This window comes from Pygocentrus nattereri, chromosome 7 (genome assembly GCF_015220715.1).
Source record: "Pygocentrus nattereri isolate fPygNat1 chromosome 7, fPygNat1.pri, whole genome shotgun sequence".
Taxonomy (NCBI): Eukaryota; Metazoa; Chordata; class Actinopteri; order Characiformes; family Serrasalmidae; genus Pygocentrus; species Pygocentrus nattereri.
Window position 1 is genome coordinate 16296340 of NC_051217.1, and position 27011 is coordinate 16323350.

Sequence of the window (27011 nt, forward strand, 5' to 3'; positions counted from 1 at the left end):
TTTTTGAAGTACGAGGGTAAAGTAGTCAAGTTGACTGATTAACAGCTAAGAAGCAAGATACGCAGGCCCAATCCCATTTCTTATTTTTACCCCTACCCTTGCTCCTTGAGTTCCAAGGAGTAAGATGACAGGGTTTCAGGGAGTAGTGGTCAAAATCTTCCAATACAAAATGGGACATCCCTCCAATAAAAAAGACGATTACTTCATTAAGACTATTAGCGCTGCTCTGTAGGTGACCCTGCCAGTCTGCAGTGACAGTAGAAGAGGTAAAGTTTAGCAACCTCACTGCTGGGCTTTAGTTACATTTAAGGCATCATTTGCCTTCAGAGAGGTGGGATATGGCAATTATTTATTATTGCCCACCCGTAATTCTTTGGTGATGTGAAGCTGAAGTCAGCTGTCAGCCTCTAGGTGTGAATGGAAGAAAAACAGAGGGGTAAGGGCCAGGTGGTAGGGGCTAGAGGTGAAATGGGATTGGGCCTACTTTGGGCTAGTTCCAAAATAAAGACGGACACCGCTAATAGCTGTAAATAAGCCAACATTACTCACCGCTGCCCTCTAATGCACCTGTCAGGCATTCATTTATTCCTATTTATAGCTTGTAATGCTACAGCATTTCATGTGAACAGATACATGGCTGCTCTATTGGGATGCTTAGAGTGGAACTACGTTAACACACACTGGTTTCTTGCAGCATGTGATATACAGTCAACATTAAAAAACTTAAATATAGGAAGTGTATAAGTCATGGAAATTGTCCTGGAATTGGTCCTGGAAAATGGAGTGGGAATCCTTCACTGCTGTTTTTATCTCTGTGACATGATTTTGTCCATTTTAATTATAATCTGATCTGAGGAAAATCTGATCTACCACATTTGGGATGAGGGGAAAATTGAATACATTTAGGTTTTTCACCAGACTATCACTTTAAGCCTCAATCATTCTGTGGTGCTGGGTTAGGTAAGCTTGGGCCTCCTTACATAAGTGGCTGTTTAGGGTCTGTGCATATGTTGGCGGAGCAGCGAGCAGTGGAAAGCCCCACTGCAGAGCTAAGCTTCAGTGGGTGGATGAATGTGGATCCCACCCTGCTGCCCGCCTGCTCTATTGTCGGTGGAATATGAACGGGCCTCCTCATACATGTTCCTCTCTGGGGGTAACTGAGGCCATGCTGTTTCCTCCTGTAATCAAGAGATCTGCGCACTAACCTCGCAGACAGCTCCGACTGTTGTGTCTGTTGTAGAACGTACACAGTGATGCAGAACTTGGAGTGTATTTATTTAAAGTGATAGTTGCATGTTGCTTTGCCCATATGGACTTGATCAGCTAAGACGTGTTTGGTGTCAGATGTTTACTTCTTTAGTTTCGTAGTGAAGCTACAAATTTCATGACTAAATCATCTCATACTTACCCCAGACTAGAGGTGGGCGATATAATTATATATAAGTTTTTGTTATTATTAGAGAAGCAAGATATCAGTTTCTTATCTGTATTGGCATTTGTTTAAATCTGTCATAAGAATGATGTTAAGATTTGACTATTTAATTACGTGTTTACTTTACTCTGTAAGGGCAAAATGCTTATGTGATGCTGGGCTGCTGTCCTAAAACATCTGCCTTTTATTCATTTTGCTGCCTCTTTAAGCCTTTGAAACAGTCAATAATGTAAAATAAATGATATATTTCTCTGTAATACTAATCTAGGTAAGTGTAGTGTAGGTCCAATTTTAATGCATCAGCAGATAATATATGCATGAAAAACATATTGTGAATATTGTTAGCTCTTAAAGAACTGACCAACTGACTGCATGCCATGTTTCAATACAATAAGAGCATAATTAGGCCTGTATTTATTGCAGAACAGTTTGTGAAACTTTGGGGGGAAAAGTCATTGTATTTATAGTTTTTGATATTTTTTGAAGGTGGCACTGCTGGTTCTTCATTCGTCTGTTCCAACTTTTCAAAGCTCAGAACTAAGTATGAAATGCGACATGTATTGTGCATCATGAAGTGTAATGTGTCTAGAAGTGTTGTGATGCTTTTTTCTTGCCATACTACCCACCGCTTTGTTGAACTGTTCTAAAATGGAGGTTTCTGTGTTGTTTCTGACACAGTTACATCCTGTTTTTTATATATATATATATATATATATATATATATATATATATATATATATATATATATATATATAAAATGGACAGAATAATGGATTAAATTCAGGCTTCTAGGTATCTGCTACTAATCTGGGCTATGCATTGTAATTTTGCCCATTTTAATAGGCAGCAGAATGTATATAGTATCAAACCACATGTGAATCTGTCCACTTTAGATTTGTAGATGCTCAGTCTGTCTTTACCTTAAGTGCAACTAAATTAATCTAAATTAAACTAAATATAGTTTTAGGTAATACATTCTAGCAACCTAAACCAAACCCTAACGCTAGTCAGTTCACAGTTTGAGCATCTGTAGATAATCTACAGAGGACTCTCATAATAAAACCACCAATTTATTTGCGATTACTTAACAGCTCAACATGATTTGAGGCTTGAATGTGAGGCATACAGTTGTACAGTGTTAATTGGTGGGGCATAAGCTTCCATTGCTTGTTAGCTAAATTAGTCTCGTAGCTCCAGTGCAATACTAATGAAGCAGACTTAAGACCCCAAACATGTGCTGGCTGATTGACTACATTTTAGGCAAGCAGAAAACTGGAAATGAAAATGTCCTGGTTTAAAATCAGCCAAAGAAGCAGCTTTGCAGTGCAGAGGAGTTACTGCAGGAGTGAGGAATATGGAATATTGTTACTGAGGCACAGCAATGAAAGATGAAGTCCCATATACGTGCTCGACAGCATGAACAGTTGTTTAAAGTGATGCTAAATGGCTCTGTTTCTCAAGAATAAGTAAGTAATCTTAAAGCATAGCCAACAAAAATCTATCTGCATACAGTGTTTGCCAATATATGCCTATATATTTATAAGCTGTATTATTTCTTTGGCAGCAAATTCCAGTCTTGCACTCTACAATCTCAAGTTCGTTCCTTTCTACAAGTTTTACTCGCAAATCTATGAGAGGGAGAGAGAGAGAGAGAGAGACTGAGCGAGAGAGAGAGAGAGAGAGACTGAGCGAGAGAGAGAAATATAGTAAGAGGAAATTGGATTTTGTCAAGCGTGTCCTCTAGTACTTAATCTTGAATATCTGCGGTGTATTAAAAGCACTGTAATCTCCCCAAGCTCTCCTCCAGTCAATGGCAGGTGGCAAGCTGGGCTGGCCGAGGTGAAGAGGTGTTCGAGTGGACTGATGTCACGGAGAGTGACAGACGGCGTGAGAGAAGAGGAGAGAGACATTTTCCTATAATGAAGCGGTGCTGTGAATGAAGAGTGAATTCAGCCTTAACAATGTCACTGTAGAGGGAGTCCACCTGACAAGAGTGGGTGAGGAGGGTCCAACCTGCACTGCTATTAGGGCATTCTTTAACACAGCATGATGTGTTTTAACAGGGACTGGCTGATACAATAATTTTGAGATTAATAGCAATTTTAAGGAGCTAAACATTTCAATAACTGCTTATATCAGCCCATATGAAACTGACTCAAATAGTTTGTGCTTTAGTGAGTGGTATGATTGCTAGTTGTTGCAATGACTCAGTTCTCAATTGTCTTTTGTTATTAAAGGGGAGTTCTGCTGATTGAAAGAACATTTTGTTGTATACTGTGTTTAGTGCTGTTATGTATTATTTTAATACAACAGTTAGTTCCAGCCACGCAAGCTGATGGGTTGAGAGGCATTCTAGCCATGCTGTTATTTTGCCATAACATCTGCTGAGACGCTGTTGCTAAGCAACGGCTTTGACGGCTGTAGTAGGCGCTCAAACCATTTGAACGTTTTTACTTCTTACTTTGCCACAAACAGAAAATGGACACTTTTAACATCACATTTGACTGACAGCCAAATTGGTAAGACTCTGAAGGTGAAACGATGCTAAATTCTGAAACTGTCATCACCACTGAGCAGCTTTTCAGTTGGCAGCTGTGACAGAAGAGCAGTTAAACAACCTGGAACCAGCCAGAAATGAACCCAGTACCATTCGCCAAACTAAATGGGCTGTAAGAGGCTTTGCAGACTGGCTGAAATAGAGCAACATTCATATTGATTTGGCAAGAAAAAGACAAAACTGAGCTAAACTTGATATTTTTATGGTTCAGTTTTATGGTACAGTCTGCACTTCAGAAGGCGATGCTTACAGCAGACTGTGCAGCAAGTGAGCAGAGCTCGTTACTCTGATGTAGCAACAGGTGTGTGTGTGCGTGCGTGTGCGTGCGTGTGCGTGCGTGTGCGTGCGTGTGCGTGCGTGTGTGTGCGCGTGTGTGCGCGTGTGTGCGTGTGTGTGTGTGTGTGTACTGTGATTGTTTTTAGAACATTCTGTGCCGCCTATTTCTGTTTATCATTACGTGGTCAGATCTGTCACACCTGTTACTTGTCATAGTGTCTGGTACCTGTGCACAAGAAATAAACTTCATTTCTGGTTCCCTGGTTTGTGACTGGTTTGGACTGCTCTTGATTGCATAAAATTGCATAGTTAAATTCAAGACGTAAACAAAGTCAGAGTTATTTGGTGTTAAATAGTTTACTGTAGAGAAACTTACTGACATTTTTAGAGTGGTGGTGATTAAAACCAGGGGTTTCAATATCTATGATGCATAAATAGTCATTTTGTTTGCTATTAAAAACACCCAATGAACCAAATACTATACTTGAGTTTTATAAGTAACATTTACAGTGGCAAAATAGTGTCCTGCATGTACTTCTCAATCATCAATAGATTAAAAAAAAAGGCTTTAAACCAGAAACATCTCAAAGCAATTGAAAACAATATCTCAGATAACAAGCAACATATCTTAAAAAGTTCATGTAATACATTTCTGTGAAGGAGCTTTTAAAAACATCAAACTCTTCGGATGACTGGTTTCTTTTACAACCACTGTGAAGAATTAATTCTTGGCAAGTTTCTCTAGAATGGCACGTTTTATATCAAACCACCCTCAATGACTTTGTTTACATCATAATTTAATAATGTATACGTTTTTGGTGGGATTCCCCTGTAAGTACAAACAGTACAGAAGATCTTGAATGAAAGACAAATAAATAGCATTGAGGGCAGCACTAAGGTTTTTGTCTTGTAAAACTCTTGGACAGGTGATCGATGACCTGATAGATGGGTGCATCTTAATGCCCTTGTCAGAAATCTGCAAGATGTTATGAGGAACCTCATCAGGTTGGTAGCAAAGCTTGAATTGCTAGAAATCTTAGCCCTGAACTTTGAACTAAATTCACTGGATATGTCACTGTGTACGTAACTCATTCTAAGGTATCAGCTTTTGACTCTGTCTCATCTAGAGAATGTACTCTTCTCTATAATCACGACACAGTGATGCGTAGTGCCTAAATGCCCTGCCAACAGTGTACCTTTCAGAAATAGTTGTCTCTATGCAGAGGGAACTCTAAACCCATTCTTTGAGTACAGATATTTTACCTGGATAAAAAATCACATGCCAGAAGTATTTAAACTGCTTAAGAAATGCTAACATTCCAGTTTCCACAATGTTCCTTCTGGGAATGGAATTCCTTTCTTTCCAGGAAAGATGACCAAAGCCCTGCACCCGGCAACACCAGACAGTACTTCTCAGAATTCTTATTCTGTATGTATTTTGTTGGCTTCTCTTAATTAGCATAATAAACAGATATTCTGATGAAAAATAGGGAAGTTAAGTAAAGTTTTTCTTTTGAATTATTTCAACTTTTAGTCTCTGCTAAGTCAAACAAGCAACATGGGACTTGAACATTTTGTTCTTGTTGAGCCGCAAACTCGGCAGTAAAAGGTTTGCTTCAGTACACCTCAGATATGCCTGATCTATTGTGAACCGGGCTGCTTGTGCTGAGCTGAAAGGCAAAATCAGATAAGAATGGACGTGAACAACCCTGTGACTGTATGTTACAGTATGCTCTCTAGTACAGTTTTTTGACACACTTTGTGGTTTTTATAAGTATATGGCCAGTTTTAGTGGCAAGGGCTAACTTTAGTGTTGAAAATGCCTTGTTGTAACAATGTGTAGCCACCTACATTTTTGATGTGGTAGTCCTAATATACATAGCATAGCCATAATTACATACCATTCAAATATTTTACCTCAAACTGCTTTCTACTCAAGCCAGAAGCAGAGGCCAGAGGTATGTCAGGCTTCATTATAGTAATGTTGCTTTCAGGTTTCATGAGGAAAGTGAAATTCGGAACCTTAAGAGTAGCTTTCCCTTCGTCTAGGTTATACTGAGTAGCATGTTCAGCTTTGACTCCTTTCAATGGTAAGTTCAGTTTTTTGCTCAGGTCTGTTGTATATGGCATGGCGGTTTACATTCATGTGTGTTACCTACCCATATCTGTCGTGTTTAGTTGAACACTTGTGAATTTCCAACTTTATCTCAAGTAAGTTGCACTTGAACTGCTGATAAAGCCATAAATACAAGTGTGTGTGTGTGTGTGTGTGTGTGTGTCTGTGTATTCCAGGTTATCCACGTTTGAGTTGTGATTTGTCTGTATTTTTCCTGAAACCACATTAACCCTGCAGACCAAGTTGTACTTGAACATAGCTGTTGCTATATTTATTGTTAACGTGGTAAACGTTACTGATAATCACCTGAATGTAAATGACTGGTTGTTACAGTTTGGTGACAGTATGTTACTGAAGTGCCCTTTAACAAGGCACCTAACCCCCAACTGCTCCCCTGGTGCTGCAGATAGGGCTGCCCGCCGCTCCAGGCGAGTGTGCTCACTGTCCCCTAGTGTGTATGCTCACTAGTGTGTATGTGGTGTTTCAGTGCATGGATGGATTAAATACAGAGGTGAAATTTCCCCGTTGTGAGAATAATAAGGGTCACTTAATCTTAATCTCAATCTGTATCCAGTGTAGGAGCACCTGTGCGAGTAACTAGAGATGGCATGATACCACCTTTTCTTTACCAGTATCAATACCGATATTCAAACTTGTAGCTTGTATGTTCTTGATGGTAATTACAATCACAAACTTGCTTAATAATTTATAACAGTTACTATGTTCTGCTCAGACAGCATAGCACTTCTCTTTGTCCATTTGGTTGAAAACCAAAATCCTGCCAAACTGGTGCTTTGGCACCATTATTCTGGGCATGCTCATCCATTTTACTCTGTACTGGGGAGTAGCTCTAACGTGCCAGAGCTTCTGGGGAATATTCTTGGCTGGAAATCTGTGTTTTTATCTTTCCAAGGAAAGCTCAAACTATGTATGTTTATAGTTACCCAGTTCTGATATCTGCATTAGTTGCATAATATCACCTCTTATTTAGGCCAATATACATAGACCAATACACTTGTACACACTTTTACCCTGCAGGACAACATAAACGCCTAACACTGTGAGTGCGTTTTCAGTAGAGACTTGTTACATGGTTGGATCACATCAATTTTCTCCTGATATCAGGCCATACTTATACCCATCACTACTAGTGTAAGTCTAATTTGAGAAGTTCAGCCTTTTGCATTTACATGGCTCTTAAGTCACATTTGTGTCACATTTAGGCAAAAAATAAACCCAAAATCAGATTAATCAGATTTTTGCCACCTTGTTGTGTGAATGTAGCCAATGTCTTCAGCACTCATCCTGCACCTCTGTCATGCAGTCATCACATCCCGCTAAATTCTGTGAGAAGTGGTTTGTGGTGTGCCATCACTAACTCTTAATGCCTTCTCCATGTGACATAAAGAGGCTTTCAGTGGTTAGCCGTGTGAAACGCACACCACATGTGCGCAGACTGGAGGTTCTGAGCCAGCATGGTTTACGTTGCCTGAATCCCAATACAGGCTAATAAATAAGTCAACATGAAACGAGACTTATAGTTCAAACGAGACAGATGGCAAAGAGAAGGCCGGAGATTCATGGCCAGACAATTTGTGTGTCATTGAACCTGTCTCCAAGGCCTCCAGTGAAACATGTTGCAAGCATCCGTACGTTTTTTTTCTTTTTTCTTTTTTCTTACTGTTGCACATTTGACATCAGGCTTGTGGAGTAGCTAATGAAGCATTGTCTGATTCTGAAAAAGAAAGGCATTCCTAGATTTCCACTACATCCTTGTTCTCAGGGGAATCCCTTCTATCATCTGGAAGGGCATTCTGATTCTCAGAAGTAGCCGTTTCTACTGGCAGCCTTTCGAACCTTTGATTTGACTTAAAGTTAACAGTGACCAACTCTTATCCCTCTAACTCTAATCAACTCTAAACAGCCACACAAGATTTATTTTCAGCTAACATAATCAAGCCATTTATGATCATGTTATGGTTGTGTCTGCATGCTGATTGTATATTGTGATCTGCAGCCTTTTGCAAGTAAAGTCAATGATAGTTAACGTTAACTAATGCTGACTTGCCTTAATGGCAGAATGCTAGGGTATAAGATCACCATCTCTTGGTGGGGGTGGGGCAATGACCAAAAGGGGGCAACAGGATAGTTTACCAGTCTAGCTGATGAGTACAGGCTCCTAACAATCACTGTATAACCGTACGAATTGGTATCAAATAACAGTTGTTGATACTGAATGAGATTTTGTTTGGTTACTGTTATTTTACTCGTGATGGAACTAGGAGTGTAATTAAGTGGTGGTGTCTGGAAACCTTACAGTGAACATACAGTGTATGTATGGTGCATATACAAAGTCCGTCTGTGTTCAAGGGACATCAGTAAGAGGAAAATTGGAATAAGAGAAAGTGGAGAATCCTCACCAGCAATACAGTGCAGTCCAAGATCTGATGTGATGTATGTGCTAAAAGCTTCTTCAATCATTTTTAACCTTTAGCTGAATAAACATGCACAGATGATTGTGTGCTTCTAGCCAGTTGGAAGAGCTATAAAGCTGACTATGAACATTTGAAACAATGTCATTGTTTTACCTCTGTGTATCAATTACCCTTAAGCCTGCGAGACAGGCTGAGTGCGCTTTTACCGCTAAATTGCCTCCATTAGACTGCTGCAGTTAGCACTTTTACCTCCACTTGTTTTTTCAGTCTTTAATGCTGGAACATTTCAGTCAAATCATCTTCAGCTAAAAAATATACTTATGTACGTCATTTATAAGAGTCCTCAATCTCTTTCACTCGCTTTCCTCTGTTTCTCTCAGTCTCAGTCTTTCTTTCTTTACGCCCTTTGCACCTGGCGGTTTTGTTGTTCATTAATGGGAACTGGAACAATGCAAGGGAATAATTAAATCGGCTGCTTTCCCCAATTTCTCGGTCCTGCACCTGAGGAGTCGTTCGTCTGCATCATTAGGAAAGCTGAAGTAATGTTGCAATAGCTTTACATATTAAATAGCGTTTTTCTTTACAAAAACTGCAAAGCTGACAGTAGGAGGAGTATGGAAATTAGGAGGGATATGGAAATTAGTATCTCTAGATTCTAGGATTGTTGAACCTGCAACTGTTCATATACATAAATAAAATAATACTGCTAAAGGAATTCAGCATTAGTATTTTGCAGTAGCCTTGCCCTGTTTTAAGGATACTGCTGCATTTTCATGACCGACTTAATGCAATACGTATTGTTTCCCTTGCCAGCTGTTGGCTGCTTTGGTGTCTCAGTAATTTGGGTGTCTAGAGTAAGTGTATGTAATCTATTTTTGAGCCTTAGGCCATTTTCGCACTTGTCCCAAACAACACCTGAGTCCGCACCCAGGACCAGTTCTAGGTTTGCTTTCACACACCAGAATTCTTTTCTCTGTGCAGGTTTGCAAAATAGTAGGCAACTTCATCCATTTGCTGCTTTTTATTGTTTTGCTTAGATACAAACACTCTAGCAGCAAAGAATAGTGCTTTTGGTTCACAACGGTCCTTTTACTGCCATCACATAATTTTGAAAAGGGAAGTATCGTGATAAGTCAAAGTCACATTAGAGAGTGTACTACTCACATTGCCCCACATGTAGCTTCCGGAGCAGATAGCTTCTGTATGACCAGTGGACCGTGCCAGAGCTCACTGAAAGTAAACCCAGCCCAGTGATTTCAGGAGGACCAGAGATTGGTTCTCTGAACTGCTCCTGTGCCCAAAAACAGCTTTTTGACTTGACGTACCAAACTCGCAGAACAAGCGGTCTTGGGTCTGGACAAAAGCTTTAGGCTACGTTTACACAGCAGGCAAAAGTGGACCAAATCCAATCTTTTCCCTCATATGTGACACAGATTTGTCACCTGTGTGGCTGTGTGAACAGCAAAAAATGCATTGAATCTGACATTTTCAATTCCTATTTGAGATAGGAATTGCTATAGTCATGATCATAATAGATTATGCTTACATTTGTGGGATTTTGGCAGGCACTCTTATCCAGTGACTTAGTCTGACTCTTTTATGGAGGTAGGAGAAGGTAATAGTGTGGAGTCTTGCCCAAGGACTCTTAATTGGTATAGCATAGGGTGATTGCCTGGGCAGTCTGCAATGTGGAGAGCAGCATTGTTACCCACTACATTGAGGCCCATGCCTGGTAACTGAGTTGAGTTGCTATAGTAGTGACGCCAAGGTTGAAAGAAATTAATGAATTGATTTATTTTGGGCAAAAACCTTAGCAAGGCAGCAGAATTCCTACAGCATAACTGACCTTTTAAATGTTGGGTGATGACCTACATAAATACCGTATGTTCTGTACTCATCATATAACAGATTGTTTTAGAAGCACAGCTCTTTTGCCCCCCGATCAAGAGTGAGCAGGTTGTGCATCAGTGATCACGCTGTATCAGTGTGTATACTGTTGTCTTTTGCCAAATTATAGCACATTATGATGCATCCCGTTTAATGTAAATTACTAGGCAAATGGAGAAACCAACAAACCAAAAAAAAAATGCATTTGTGTCCCTGGAGGAAATGACCAAACAAAGTCCTATTTTGGAGATAATTCCAGTGCCCACACTTTCTTTCCCTTTGTTATGATGTCAGATTCATTATTACTCAAACCTTTGAGGTGTTTAAACCACTTTTAGCATTTCAATGTGCGCTTTCATCAGTATTTTAGAAAAGAAAATATTTAGACAAACCTGTTCTTCATACCATGGGAGGCCACTTTGATGAATGTGAAGCTGTGTTTTGCAAAATATACCCAAAACATCAGTGAATAGCTGTTTTATCTCGGAACGTTTACTGACATTTTTGTGGCTTAATTGAAAAGATTAAAAAGAAGCAAAGATGCCTCCAAATGACCTCCCCGAGGCACTCCACTTTCAACACTGGACAGAAATGATAATAATGATCTAGGAACGTCTCAGCATTCATTTTTTCTTCCAGTGATGTTGAGGGTTATATGTCCGTAAGTCTGCGTATGAGGAGAGCTGGCGTAGACTAGATTTCTTCATTCAGCATTAGATCTGAAGACAGTGTTGCTTTATCTTCAGTGCAGACAGGAGGCTGATTGTATTGGGCATTGACCTGCCTTTCATATCCCAATCCCCATCTGAGTGCAGGGCTGCTGCTGTTGTTTCTGTTTTATGTGAACATCAAAAACAGAAATAGTTATTCTTTCGTTCTCCCACCGCAGCTAAGCACACACAGTGGCTCTCAGGCTGCAGGTCCTGCATGCAACTCTATCCTACAGCCTGTATTTACACAGTGTGAGGTGTGTCGGGCTCTTTTTACTTTTTCTATCTTCTCTGTTATTATAAGTGTCTCTTTATATTTGCGTTTTTCTGTATCTCTGTCAATTTAGTAGGCAGACCACAATCTCTATGCGCACACACACACAAACATACATACACAGGCTCACACTACCAATCTCAACCAATTGTGCTATTATTTCAGTTACAGAGGAAGAGATTTATGCATCTCTCTTTATATATCTCTCTCGTACTCGCTCTCTCTCACTCTCTTGCGCTCTCTCTCTCGCTCTCTCACCTATGTGCTGTAAAGGTTGCAAAGCAGCCTTGAGAGAGACCTTGACAGTATATTGCACATGAAAGTATACATGTGTGTCAGCTTCACTTTTGCCTCATGGGCACACAAGGGGGTGGGGGGGGTATTAACCTCAGGCCAGGCTGGACAGTTTGAGATTCTGATATGGCTCACCCCTGCTTGTCGTTCAGGCTATGTGGTTGGAGCAGGGGTGGCCACTCTTTCAGACACCAAGAGCCAGAACAAAATGCTCATTACTACTAGGAGCCACCGGCTATATTTACACAAACATTTCTAGTTTTTAAACCCATTTTCCTACCTGTCATGTAGATGAGTTTAGTGGGACTTCTGGCATTTTTTGTTCTCCACAATCCGTTTCAAATCTGGCTTGTATTCAGTTGTTGCTACTCGAGGCAGTTCTTTCACATGTGTATCAGTAAGAACAGAGCGATGCTTTGATTTCACATGTTTCAGGGTGGAAAATACTGATTTACATACATAGGTTGAGCCGAACATTGACAGGAGCTTCAGTGCAGCTTGTTTTACATTGGGATACTTCTCCACAGGCACGATTTTCCAAAATTCCAGGGTTCCCTCACTCAGAACAGACCTGAGTCTGTCATCTTCAAAAAGTTCAGTCATCTCCATTTGAGATGTAGCTTCATCTGTCAACAATGGGGCTTTCAAACAGTCTGAGTCAGCAGCAAAAGGGTTAACAAGGAATGTAATTTGTGGCTTTTTCAGCTGTAGATCATGGAATTTGTCCTCAAAGTTCTGTTGCAGACTTTCAAGAAGTGTTGCATAGTGTGCAGTTCTCCCTTTTAGGACCTTTTGCTGCTTGGGCACTTGCATTTGATACAGACTGGAAATGTGTTAGTTCTCCCTTTTTAAGATGAGTTTTAAACAGCTTGAGTTTGTTAACAAATGCAAATACTGACTGCTCTAGATCAGGTAGCATCTTTAATTTCCCCTGGAGATCAAGCTTCAGGCTGTCCAAGTGGTGCAGCATGTCCAAGGTAAAGTGGAGGTGAAGATTGGAAGCTTTAAAGTTGGATAATGATGTTTGGCATATCAAACAGAACGGCTTCCCTTTCCACTCAATAAAAAAATACAGATCCTCCCACTCTGGTAAGAAGGTTTTGTGTTCATCTTCATATTTTCGTTTGGCTTTACATTTCCCATTTCCCCGATGCTGCCATGTTTCGGCGGTTGGATAGCTAGTAGCCTGGCGTGGCTCAGCGCGTGGTTCTGTGTGATGTTCTCCATGCAGGGGGAGGGGTGTGGGTGTAGCATCACCGAGGCAACAGACTTTGGCTTCTTCCAGCATGGAAAATATGCCAACGTATGCTACAAGTGTGCTAAATAAATAAATAAATTTTATATATATGTGTGTGTGTATATATATATAATATATATATATGTGTGTGTGTGTGTGTGTGTGTGTGTGTGTGTGTGTGTGTGTGTGTATATATATATATATATATATATATATATATATATATAAAATCAAGCAAGCAAAATTTATTTATATATATAAAATTGTAAATAGAAGAGCCGCACATGTGCGGGCAAAGAGCCGCAGGCTCTCAAGCCGTAGGTTGGCCACCCCTGGGCTGGTCCCAAACGGCCTCTTTCTCAGCTCCCTCTCATTAGACTTGATGGCAAGTTTGAGCAGCATTTGGAGTTTGGAGTGAAAGCGCAACAGCAGCAGAAAGAGCCCCTTTGAAAAAGGCCCTAATGCAATCGAGCTGCTAAGCCTTCAGTCCTATTAGGTTATCAGCAGCCTAAATCCCTTGTGGCTCGAGACATAAATCACAAACGTCGGCCCCCTCCTTTTCTCTTTTCTCTCATTTTCCGCACTTTCTTCCCTCCATTCTTGGCACGAGGCTCTAATGTGAGTCTCAATGGGAGGAATGTCAGGCCATGACATCTCTCAGAGCAAAGCTCTCTTAGAATGGCAGCCCAATGAGTCTAAAGTCATTTGAAACTTGGGGAGACGTAAAAAGAATTACATTGGGAGCTTTAAACACCGTTGATGAGATGGATCAGAGGATATTCATCACTACTCTCGGTCCAGCCACTCAAATTTCAATGAAGCATAATGACGGAACATCAGCTGTGAAATAGCGTTTCTGTTAGATTGAGCTGAAAACGAGACAGAAGTGAAGACACCCCCCCCCCCCCCCCCCCACCTTCTCGACTTCATTTTGGGTGCCGCTCTCCTTTTTATTGCCCTAGATTCTCTGAATGTTAATTGCTTTGCAAATTCATTTTCTCTCAACTGAGATTTTATCATTTTCTCTCTCCAGTAATAACAGAGCAATGCAGCCACAATCGAATATTTCATTTTGCGTGTCTCTGTAATGTGGGGTGACCTGTGCTTGTTTAATTCACCCCCAGGCTCTCACAGAATCCACATTACAGGCTATAGATGTATAGAATCTGCATCTGAGATTACTCATGCCACTTTGACATGAGTACTGTAAAACTATTTAATCAAAATGACTTTAATAGCTATTTGTATGCTTAAAGGGGAATTCAGTCATATATGCCTAATTCTAGAGCAACTCACAAAGCTAAATATCGTTCACAGTGATGCTGATAGGAACCAGATATGAGTTTAACTACCTGAAAAGCTGTATCACTGAAAGCTAGTCCATAAAATGGTTACAGATACTTTGCAAGATGCTAGAGGGTTTGTTGTTTGGTAGTTTTGAGATTGAAGAATGAATATTTAAAACAAATATTTTAAAATCATACACAAAGAAAATGTATTTATTAATTAATTTATTTATTTTTCTTAGTTTTACTACTATTTATACATTTTTTGCCATTATCAGCCTTATATACAGTATAAAAAAGAAGGTTCACATTTAATATTTTTCCTGAGATATTTCAGGTGAGATTAGACATAAGATTTCAAAATAGGGGTTCAAAAGATACTGAGAAGTGGGACTCCTAACAACCATACAAAATCTGGTAGACCACCAAAATGGTCACCATCAGATAAACAGTGGTTAAAGCTTTCTTTCTTGTTAGATAGAAGAATATCAAGCTCCATTCTTGTACCAGATGAGAAAAAGAAATCTAACAAAGAAGCTGCTGTTCTCAGAACACTGAACTGGCCACCCCTTGATTTGTGAGAGGCAGAAAATGGCTCCAACTTCTAAGACAGAACTTTAAAGGTATGGAAAAAACGTCCCTGCAGATTTCTTTAAAAATGAAAGCAAGTCTTCTTAAAAAAAACAAACAAAAAAAAGTTTTAAAAAAATAGAGTGGACATGCTTGTTGTGAGATCTTTGACGCAGCGAACAAGCTTGCTGATGCTGACAAATGAACTTTTACTTAATGGCCTTTTTACTGGAAATGAAAGAAATGGTGGTCTCTGGCTTTTGCACAGCGCTGTGCATAGAGAACCTTTTCTGCTAAAAGTGTTAAAATGTCGAAGTGATCCAGAGGAGGAGTCTGTCTTTCTTCAAGAATAAAGAATAAAGAAAATGGTCACCAATGGACTTTGTAGGTTTTATCCTAGCCCTGTGTTGTCCCCTGTGTTGTCCTCACAAGCTAACGATACTGTTGTAGTGACTTAGCTAAGCCCCAAACACTGTGATAAATCTTTATAGAGTAGTTACAGTTTTAGTAAGTTCTTTGACACCCCAAAATAACCAGTCAAACTCAAGCCAGGGCCTATTTTTCTCCTTCCTTAGGTGGAACGTTCCTTTGTCGGTTGTGAAGCCAATTGCCAACTTTAGAATGGCTGTGTTTGTTTGGCTGCCTGCCTTGGGAAAGCAACAGGAATGAGGCTTTTTACTCATCCTTCAAGGGGTTTTGGGCAAAGTAACACCTAAGTACTGATTCGAGACCAGTTTATTTTCCCCTCTGTCATTATGTGTAAAGCTACGACGTAGAAAACGAAAACTGATCCTGGACCAGGGCTTTACGCTTAAACTTCTGCAATGTCGTTCAAGGGCAGTGTATCAAAGAGCCGTGGTCCAATTTGACTTTCATGACAAGTGTGGCTTGGCTTGGTTTCTGACACGCCCTGTACATGGCAGCCAGCAGATGGTTGGTCCCCAGGCATTGCTCCACTCCCCTGCCGAACCGCTCTCTCCGTGAGGCCCTCGCTGCCCCTGCTGCTAGTTCATTAGAGCTACCGTGGCAGGCGCTCTCAGAGCAGCAGGCTTGGCTCCATCGTACAGCTAATAAGACTCACTTTAGGTAATGGATTATTCGAATCTGTTGAGAATAAGGTGGTAATCACATATGTGGGTAAATTGGGGAAATGTGCAAATGAGCGTGCACGTAATTTTCGTTAAGGAAGTTTGGGTTGTTTTCGTGTGATTGGGAGGTTCGGTTTCATTTTTCTGCCATTTCAGACTCTACCCTGATTATTCTGACCCTGGGCTCTGTGTTGATGCGTGATAACGGCAGAGAGAAGGCTTGTTTATCTCCGAGTAATTTGGCAATGTTCAAATTAGGAGTTTGAAAACACTTGAGCCTACCCTGCCTTATTATGCCGCATGGTTCTGCAAATGTTTCTCATAGAAACAAGGCTCGATTGCAGCCTTGACTAATGAGAATACTCAGTCTTGTGTAGCCAGACACATTTCAGATGTCATTTTAAAAGAAAATGTCACCAAAGCTTTTAACAGAGATGCCTGAAAGCTCCCTGGCTTGCTTTGTATGATGACTATATAAATCTTGAATCATGTTTGTTTATTTAGCACTGTGGGTTGATGGAGTGCTGCAGAGGCTGAAATAAAAGCTTGCTTGTCATGCACAGTAATTCAAGCAGCTCTCTCCCTGAACACGGACATTAGCAAGTGCTAAAATGTGCTTTCACCCACCTTTCACAGAAGGGTGGCTAAATATATCTCGTTTGTGTTTTTTAACCCCCTGTTTGATGTATATTTGCTCTGTGGTGACATGACCACACTCTTCCACATGTGGTTTGTGGGTTGTGTATGAAAGCTAATGTGAGAATTGTTGCGTTTGTGTTGTTTAAATGTTGCTGAAATGTTTATGCAAACTTGGATCCCGTTGAAAAATGATCTGTCTGGCACTGATGAGCTTAGCTTATGCTAACCAAGGTTTAATGTGACATTGAAATGACTGTGATGATCAGTAAACACCTTGAGGTTTTGTACAAGCAGCCAAGTGAGGCCTGTATGTATACAGCTCGCCATATCAAAGGAAGTGTCCTAATGTGGTCGGGGGGGGGGGGGTGCAGGGGGGATGATGGGGGGATGACCCAAAACATAAACACATGCCTCTTTACACTTTATTGTTTATTAATGTATTAAAGCCATGCAAGTTGTTGTATTGAGCCAACTCCCAATACAACTGAAAACCTAATACATAAAAAATAAGGATGGGCAATATGAGATTATGTACTGTTATAGTGATAAAATGCTTACCATAAACACTGACCAGCTGCATATTTCATTACAAAAAAGTGTAACTAGTGCCGTTTACAAAACCTGCACTGCAATAATTTTAATTAATGTATTAAAATAATAGTATTTTATAAAATAAATATTATTTTCTTAATTGTGGCACTTATGATTCTTTTTTTTTTGGTCTAATTGTGGCATATTATGTGTTGTGAACTGTTTTTGCCATATTGCCCAGCTCTAACATAAAATAATATGCCATAAACCATTTTTTCTCTCTATATTGCAAGTGCAATAAAACCTAATTAGTGAATTAATAATGTTTTACAAGTGGTCTACATCATCATAACCATGTATCATAATCCTTTACATACAGTATGTGAATTTGAATGATTGCTCAGGATGCTCCCCCCACACAATAAACACTTTTCTGATTGGTCAGAGGGTCAAAAATAAATGCCCTCTGTCAATGTTGCATAAATCAGTAGTAATTAACAATATGTTGTGAAGCCCTAACAGAATTCAGGAAAGCATTTTGAGTTTGTTTATGAAACAAAGTTTCCCCCCTTTTCAAAGATGGTGCTTGAGTATGCCACAGAAGTAAACTCACATTGTAATTGAAGCTTTCCCTCGTTCAATGCCGTGTTTACCCAAATAGACGGGTGGCTCATCGCCTAGGGAGCCTCTCACATGCATATTGCATGCTGCACACTCCATACAGTTTCATTCCAGCCCATATGGCCCCATCATATCCAGAGAGGGCAGCCATGCAGGCTTTGGGCCACTTGCTCTCCATATCAGTGCTTTACTGGCTTCAGTTGTAGAATTATTCCCTGTTTGCTTTGGGAGAACTTCTTCTGCAAACACAGAGAGGGATGAAGAGGCTGCATATGGCAACCCAAAGAGGAGGAAAAGACTGAAATGATTGAAACATCAAAACAAATAAGCATTGTACAGCTTTGATACAGAAAATTGCCCTCGTGTGATCCAGCGTTTGTCTTTGCATCATAAAAGTTCATTATCAGTGAAGTTACGGGTGTGTTTGCCTTGGGCAGCTTGTGTCCGAGAAGCCCAGGGTCAAGCTGAGAGGAGAGGTGATTGCTGAAATGGCCCTTGAACTGCTTTGTCCAAAAACTGAATGGAGAAAGAGGCAAAGGTTGCAGGTTGGCCCAGATTGCTTGTCTATATTATTATATTACCCTTAAACTGCCTATTTTTTTTTTTTTCACTGATTTTTCTCCCCAATTTGGTCGTCTCCAATTCCACCCGCTACTTAGGACTCCCCCAATCACATGATGCCACCAATGCTAGGAGGGTGGGGCTAGCACCTGTGAAACCAGCCACCGCCTCTTTTTGAACTGCCACTCGCACAACGTCACGGGGCTGCCGAACGCACTCGGAGGAAAGCGCCAACCGCCAGATCTGTTATGTCAGTTAACAGACGCCTGCGCTGAATAGCATCGCTTTGAGTGATGGGAGGAGAAGGGGGGCCATCCTACTCACCCAGAGAGAGCGAGGCCAAGCGTGCTCTCTTGGACTCCCGGCTACGGACCAGGGATCGAACTCGCGATCTCCTGATGATGGGGCCAACGCTTAGATGGTTGCGCCACTCGGGAGCCCTTAAACTGCCTACTTAAAATACCTAAGTTTAGTCTTTTAAAGTTAAAATGTTCTTACTGTAACTTTTCATTTGAATAAAATAGCTACAATATTTGTTGATACCATAAAACAGGTGGTTCTTTGTTTTGCTGCAGTTAGTTTAATGTTCAGTGAGCATCTTTTTATTTATTTAATTTCCAGTCCAAATGGACATTTCATTTTTCACCAGCAGTTTAAAAAAATACACAGAAAAAAAAAGAGTACTTAGTGTGTCCATCCGTCATGATGCCTTCAATTAAAATTAAATCACGGACCCCAGATGTCAAACTTGCACTGATCCTCCACCATGCTTGACTGATGGTTGTAGACATGGTTCAGAGAGTCTTAATCTCATCAGTCCATAAAACCTTACTCTGCCTCATGTGTTCTGGGGCAATTTTTATTCTTTTTTTTTTGTCTTGTTTTGGCCAGCACTGGTCCTCATTTTAGTGTTTAGCATGTAGGTGGACTGGGACTGTATTGGGACGACCTCCCTGTCAGTCTTATTTATAGTGCAATTCGTGGAATTCCTTAACTTTCCAAATCCGGTCTATCTGAGAGGTCCACACGTCTGACGGGCTGTTTTTTTGTGCAGGCAGTGAGTGTAGTGCTGTGGAGGAGGGTTAGGGAGTGCTGGAGTCGGACTGGCTGGAATGCTGAGCACTGCCCACGCTGCAGATGCCCAGTCCACCAGAGAGGAGCTGAGTCACAATCCTGTTCACCGGGCACGTATGAATTAGAGAACTGCCAGTCAGTGTCTTTCAGCAGGACCTGCGTTTTTCTGTTGGCTCAAGCAGCAGGCCGCTGGCTTCTTTTCTAACTTCATTTTGAATCAACAAGTTTTGTGTTCTTTTCTAAATATAGAGAGACAATTTGAAATGGCTGTTCATGGAAATTGCCCATAGAATGCAGATGCAGCAGATGGAGGTTAAGTTGAGAAATGCTGCAGTGTTCCATTAAACCTTGGAAGTGGCAGTTATTTTTATTTTTAATAATTGTATTACTTATTTTTTTTTACTCACAGCTTATTGAAACATGCAGCGATTCTGTTAAATGTCCAAATTCTAAACATTCAATCACTACCATAATTGTGTAAGAGATTATGATTGCAACTTGTTGGAACAAATTTGTGGGTACAGTCTTGTTTTATGGAAAGAAACATCCTTTTTTTTTGTTCATTACATAATCATGTAATAATTATGTAATTACCTATGTTATTTGTAATTATGTAATTACATGTTATGTAATTACAGCAAAACTGTAATAACACCAAACCTCTAAGGTTTAACCCCTTAAAATCTCAGGCTTATTATTATTCTGTGACTTGTTGGCAGTAGAACTCGGCAGTCAACTCGGACTCTTTTGAGGCGCAATTATAAGTCGAGTCTCTGAGATGTGCGTTTTGAGTCAAGTCTCATATCTCTGTGGTATGAATCAGAGTCAAATCTCGAGGCCCTGTGGTGCGAGTCAGAGTAGAGTCCCAAATCTGTGAAATCCAAATCAGTCGAGTCTCGAGTCTTTGAGATGCTGAGTGAAGTGTCTTTGACGTTTGTGCTCAGTTAAGGTCTCTGAGATGTGAGTCTGAGGTGTGGGTCTGAAATGAGTGTATAGTCTGAGTAAAGAGAGGTGCAAGTTGATTGTCTGAGGTGTCAATCTGAGTTAAGTCTTGAATCACTGAGGTGCAAGTTAGAGCCGAGTCTTGAGTCTCTGAGGTGCGAGTTAGCCGAGTCTCAAGTCTCTGAGGTGCGAATCCAAATTGAGTCATGTCTCTGGAGTCCAAGTAGAGTTTCAAGTCTCTGCGGTCTGAGTAAGAGTCAGTAGAATGAGTGGGAGTTGAGTTTCAGGTGTTTGAGGAGGAAGACAGAGTCTTGTGTCTCTGGTGTGTGAATCTGATTGAAGTCTCGAGTCTCTGAGGTGTGAGTCTGAATGAAGTCTTGAGTAGAAAAATTCAGCTGCACCTGTCAGGTTCAGTGCGGCTTTAAATTACAAGCCTTTCAGTACAGAATAAGCTTCAGTCTAAAAGACAGAACTGAGGAGCTGCACGTGGTAAATATGGTACTTAAAACGGACAAACCTTGAAGTAATTGATCAGTTTTTGGTTTGTAAATATACTTGCTAGGTGGCTAATGCAGCTGAAGATTTAGTAAGTTTAACAGAATGTCATCTGTAACTAAACCTAGTTTTGCCTTTTTCCTCCAATCCTGTAGGTTATAGAAACATTTACGAAATTATAATGTATTGCATGTGGTGCTTTGTTCTTCCATCACAATGAAGGTTTATTTATAATTAAAGCTGAATTTGTAATATTGCAATATACTTCAAATGATTGCTGCATCTAGGCTGTGGTTGTGATGACTCAGGGGAGGTTTTCTCATAACTAATTCCATAGTTTAACTTTCCTGCCTTTAATGCTGATGCAGACATTTTGACACTTTTGGACGACTTGGACTGGAATGTCAGTGAGTTACTTATTTTATTTAATTTAATTTCATATAGTTCATTTATTACAAAAACAGCAGTGATGAAGAGAAACCCTAACAGTTCACAACATAAATTCACTGCACTACAATCCATAAAGCACTGACCTCAAACCCAAACACTGACCATAGTAAAACTGAAAGACCAAACTCGCACACAGCAGGTTGGATACAAGTCTGAGTTGCTGACTCAAGTCTCCATTTGTGGGGCCTCCTACTGCCTTTTGTTCCCACCCCAAATAAACAGTGGCTAAAGCCCTCCTCTGGTAATCATCCATTTTCATGGCAGTGTTTTTATGGAGGCATGCTGCCATCATTCACTTATCATTATGAGGGATGAAACAACATTTTCTTTCAGTGCCATCATGCAAACACAGTAAAAGGCTTATTATGAACGGGCTGCAATGCAAACTGGTGGAGTTATTCTAACAGAAGCTTATAATATACCTATAGGCAGGTTTTGGCCATTTACAGGGTTAAACGTGGTTCTGCATCATGTTTTTTTTTCTCGAGATTTATAAGATAAGACTGCTTTATAGTTTTTGCCGTAGTGTCGTGTGAATGTATGTGTCTGTATCAATCAATGGAGTGTTGAACTGTTATGTGTGATGTGCAGAAGAAGGAAACATGAAATGAACTTGCGTAGTAAATTGGCAAATGATTTGATAAATGCAGACTGTTTGCTAAAGAAAAATGAACACCATCATTCGTCAAGTTATTAGTCATTTATCATTCAGTCTTTCCATTCATTGGTTCACTCTGAACGGACTATCAAATAGCCCACCTGCTGAAACTCATGGCATTTGAAGTATTTGAGAGCAGCTGACGAATGCCTTCTCTTCTGCTTCCTGACATTCCTGCCACTGGAAAGCCGACAGAAACGGCGAGTAACTTTATAATTACAGACGTCATGCCAGTAGAAGGGAGATGAACGGGATTTATTTAATCAAAACATCACATACAATCACCACAGAGGCCTGTGATTAAGTACACTATACTTTTCATATCAACTGTCAGTTTGTCAGTCTGATCGTCAAATCTCCATGCTTCTCTTATTTCCACACCTGATATCTTCCTGCCTCCTTTGTTTTGCTCTGGTCTTCGTTTGAACTCCTTTTGGAGAATGCAGACACACTGCACACGATGGGTCACTTTCCAGGCTCTGAATTGGAGGCCAAACCACGGGCGAGTCCAGCTCGGCAGATGGCTCGAGCTGACTGTGTTCTTGCTGAAGGCTAAATCACTGACATCTTGCGTTTTTGACCGTAATTAGTGTTGCCGCTATAGTGGTTTCAACCATTCATTCATTATTTAGGCTAGCTTTCAGAAGCGTTGTCCAGCGGTCATTTGTAACTGTCCTCTCATATACAATGTTCTTTACTCCACACAATGAAAAAAGGCATGTTTTCAACCTCGATAGTAATTGTAAGACATCTTTATGCGCATATAAAACCACTCGTGTTTTGTTTTTCTGAGCTCTCGCTATGTTCCAGCCCCAAACATGCATGTTTGTATGCGAGGCTGCAGTTATGTAAGGTCCTCCCGAAAAACTTATGGTGGAAAATATTCCAAATTGCTGGCTTAGCGAGGAGCTGATTACAGCTCTCTGGTGTCGAGGGGATTGAGTTCTTGCATGAGATACAGGCCGGGATAATGAATGAATTTCTGAACCTTTTGTGTGTGTCCAGTGCCCAGGATGTCCACCTAATTACCATGCACAGTAAGAAATACCCTTGAAAAAAACCTTAGGCCTGCAATTAGGTTCGCTTCCCTGCCAAAACCCATATTTGTGCTGCATTGTTTGAGTGCAGAAGGAGAGTTTACTAGTTGTGGTGATGCGGTAGGCTCTCGCGCGCTCTCTCTCGCTTTTTGCTTGGGTCTTTGAAGTGCAGAGCTGATCGGTTTGGGCTTTTTATTATTGCAGATGGCTTGGCAGTAAGAAAGGAGAAGATAGGAAAGGAAATAAAGATGAAATTCAAAAAAAAAAAAAGAGAACAGAATGAAATGGAGCTTCTTCCACACAGTTGTTTGCTTCCTCTGAAGCTTAATACCGATTTCTTGGCTCAATCTCTTTTCCCTCTCTATCTGTTTGGGTCCAGGCTCATCATGAGTGGTGACCGCAGCCCAAGGGCATTGAAACGCATTTCAACATACTCCTGTCCTTTTCCCTACAGGTGGTCATCCTGGAGGACTACGCTGACCCTTTTGACGCAGCGGATCAGGGAGGGGCCACCCAAAGCAGCACAGAGAAGCCAGTGGAGAACGATGGCTACATGGAACCGTACGAGGCTCAGAAAATGATGGCTGGTAAGGCAGTGGTGTTACTCTGCCATATGCTCAATGTTTTCCATCTCATTAAAGGAACACTCCAGTGTTTTTCGACCTAATCTCTATTCGCAGCGCCTGTATCATATTGGCAAGTTAGCGATTTCATATGCTTAGAGAAGAACAGAAAACTCAAACCACATTTATAATAGAAACCAATGAGAAGCTGATCTGATGTGCCTGCATCCTTATTGCGTTATTTACTTTTGAGTGACAGTTTCAAGTTTTACTTCAGCAGACGATCAGACTGTTGTAGGTTGCTTTAATCTGCTCACTGTCAGTCTCCACTATGTAATGAGAGCTGTGCAGATATTATGATTTAATTGTTGAATCTCAATGCTATTTTTCATGGTTTTGTATTGTGTCTGGACCACTTGCATCAATATTTATCCTTTGTGTAATTTCTGTAGCCATATCCATTACAGTAGTTCAATTCATGTGGATTAAGTAACTACTTAGCACAAATGTATGGCAGTACAGTCTCATGTTCTATAGACCAAAGTCGTGCGTCATCTGGTAGTCAGTGTCATTCCCATATTAGAAGCTCCGGGTCTAGCAGTTTTTCTCTATGGGAAAATGAATGGCATTTTTGAAGACTGCTGCTATTGCTTCTTATGGTAAAAAAAAATGTTGCAAAACATTTTCCCCTCAAATTTCACTGAATGTTTTGAGTTACAAGGTCATGAAGGAGTATGAAATGTGAATACTGCTACTACCATGCTAAAATCTCAGCAGTTTACTTTTAAAAAGACTACTAATAAACTTCAACTATTACATAACATCACTGATTTTATCAGTAGCTGCTGTTGCAAATGCGGCTTTAAAAAGCTTGATGTTTTGTGGGGGGTATTTTGGAAAGGTTGCAAGTCTTAGAATATCATGTCAGTGCGTATCAGTGGTAGCTTTCATGTTGCATTCTTCGCATTTCAACTCCTCAACAAGGATCCAGTTACAATGTTTGCAAGTCAAAATGTATTGTGTTTGGAACATTTCTGCTTGCAACACTGTGTGATGGAGGTAGTTTGTGATTCCATGTAGATAACAGTAATTCAAATCTGAGGAAGTGAAGTTGAACAACTGCCGTTGAAGGGGCATAAAGGAGAAATTGAACCCTTTTGGCTCTAAAACTTGATTTGAGATCAGTAAGCGAGCTAATGGCCCCAAGATTGGTTCTGAAGTGTGTAGATGATCAAAACTAATGTCTGGAAGAGCAAAAGGTGAGCAACTGGTGTTGAAACTGACCCTGTTCTGTGGTGTTTGGGACTAGCATTAATATTAAGATAAATTAAATGCTGAATTAAAACCTGTCTAGAGGAAAGTCGAATGACTGGTGTTGAAAGTGTTCTGTGCTGAGTGAGTGTTGTATTTAGTTTTTCCTGGCTCTGGCTTTATTCCCCCACCTCTGTCTATTAGTGTCCCTTATTTGTGAGCTCCTACTCTGAAAATTGGCCATTCAGATAGAAAAGAAATTTTACACATGAAAATTTTTAAATCCCATTATTTTTTTTCAAACACCAGCATCATTTTTAAAAACTACTCAGCATGCCTGATTTCCTTTACGCTGCCCAAACATAAAGTGGCTGATGTTACGAATAAGAAATGATATATTATGCAGCCTTAATACCCTGCTCTGTATGTAATTATGAACACCCACTGCATATGCAGGTAAGGTTTTACTGCCAGACAAACTGTCCTTTAGTCCGTGTCCATCATTGCAGCCTTTGTCTTACAGGCCTGTTCGAGTGGACACTTTATTTGTGTCTGTCTGTCATTGTTCCACAGGCATCTGCTTGTTGTCTCTTTGTGGTACGCTCTGCATTTGCTTAATTAGCTTTGTTAAAGAAGTCCAGAACACAGGGAATCCGCTCACCTGTCTGAGTCAAGACACTGACCATATGTGTGCTGTCTAGATGATGCTTTTTGAAGACCGGCTGAAGTTTCACAGTAAATACACAACAGACTGTGAATGTCATAAGACTCAAACATGTACATATATGCATGTAATGTAACAAGACCTGGCATAGTTAATGAGAATTATGATGTCATCTGGAGGAGACAGTCTTAACTATCAGGTTCTTTTAATTTTTTTATTTATTTATTTCTTTTTTCTTTCATCTGGCTGTAGGCCGGAACAATAGGAGGCTTTTGTGGAAAAGCTGTATTGCTTGTCTGGGCTGAAACAATGGCGTGGCATGCCGCTATTGTCTGTCGTCCGCAGAGAGAACGTGCATGGATTTATGCCATGAAAGACAATAGAAAAAGGAAATGAGCGACGTTCTGCATCGACGAGCGTATTTGCATCTTGAGGTTCTTTTTCTTACAAAATATAAAAGCAGTCACAAATGTAATTGAAAATAACTGTAAAACTGGTTTATAGTTTTTATTTTTTCTGTTTTGCTAATGGGAGAAAGCAACACTTGTGGTGCTTTGCACATTCGTTTGAGGCTTATGTGACTTCATTTCTTATCTGTATTGCAGCTTGACTCATCTATTAGGTTTTTTTACCTGCTTATTCAAGTCATTTGGCTGAGTAAGATTTTATTATTCTGCTGTGTTCTGCTCTTTGTGTTCAGGGCGGTGTTTTGCACTGACCCATGAGAGCAGTATTAAAAAGCCTTTCTTCTCTCCTCTGCTTTCTGCTGCTGTTCTGGCCTGACCTCTGACTTCTCTCTAAATCTCCTCTGGATATGAAACTATAATGCAGCTCTAGTGGCCTTTCTTAAGCTACATCCCAACTTTTATTAGAGGCCAGGCCACGAGCTGAGGATAAGTGAGGGCAGTTCCCTTTGTGCCAACATGTTTGAGTGTACGAGGGTGTATGGGAGTGTTTTAGTGCACAGCGTTTTATAAGATTGTTACTCATGATGGATGCAGGATATTACTGGGAAACCATGCCTCTGAATTATTGAAACTGAAACTGCTCAAAATAATTAGCTTTAATCACTCTTTAAGGATTGGCTGGGGAGATGAATGCCAGGTCAAATACTTTTTATTTATCTAAGAATACTTAGAAGTATTGTCAGTAGTTTAGCTTTGTGACTGAGATTTATAGTCGTATGCAAAAGGCTACATTTCATGTTTAATTTTTTTTCCCTCAAATGTTTTATTCAGCAAATAAACTGTAATTATGCATTAAAATGTGAAGAACTATGTTCTCTGTAGTGAATGTGCTATTGTCTCGGGATGTACCGGGGTTTCCAAACTTTTGAACACATCTGTAAATTCCAAACGGTGGC

The 27011-nt window shown here is 40.3% G+C and overlaps 1 protein-coding gene across 4 annotated transcripts in view; it reads left to right on the forward strand.

The window, feature by feature from the left end:
- Positions 1-27011, forward strand: part of zgc:158464 (uncharacterized protein LOC791139 homolog) — a 192117-nt gene that overhangs the window by 15118 nt on the left and 149988 nt on the right. For all 4 annotated transcript variants that reach the window (XM_017703961.2, XM_017703877.2, XM_037539956.1 and 1 more), the window contains exon 2: positions 23625-23757. In XM_017703961.2, the coding sequence (XP_017559450.1) occupies positions 23625-23757 (133 nt within the window). The remainder of the gene's footprint in view (positions 1-23624; positions 23758-27011) is intronic.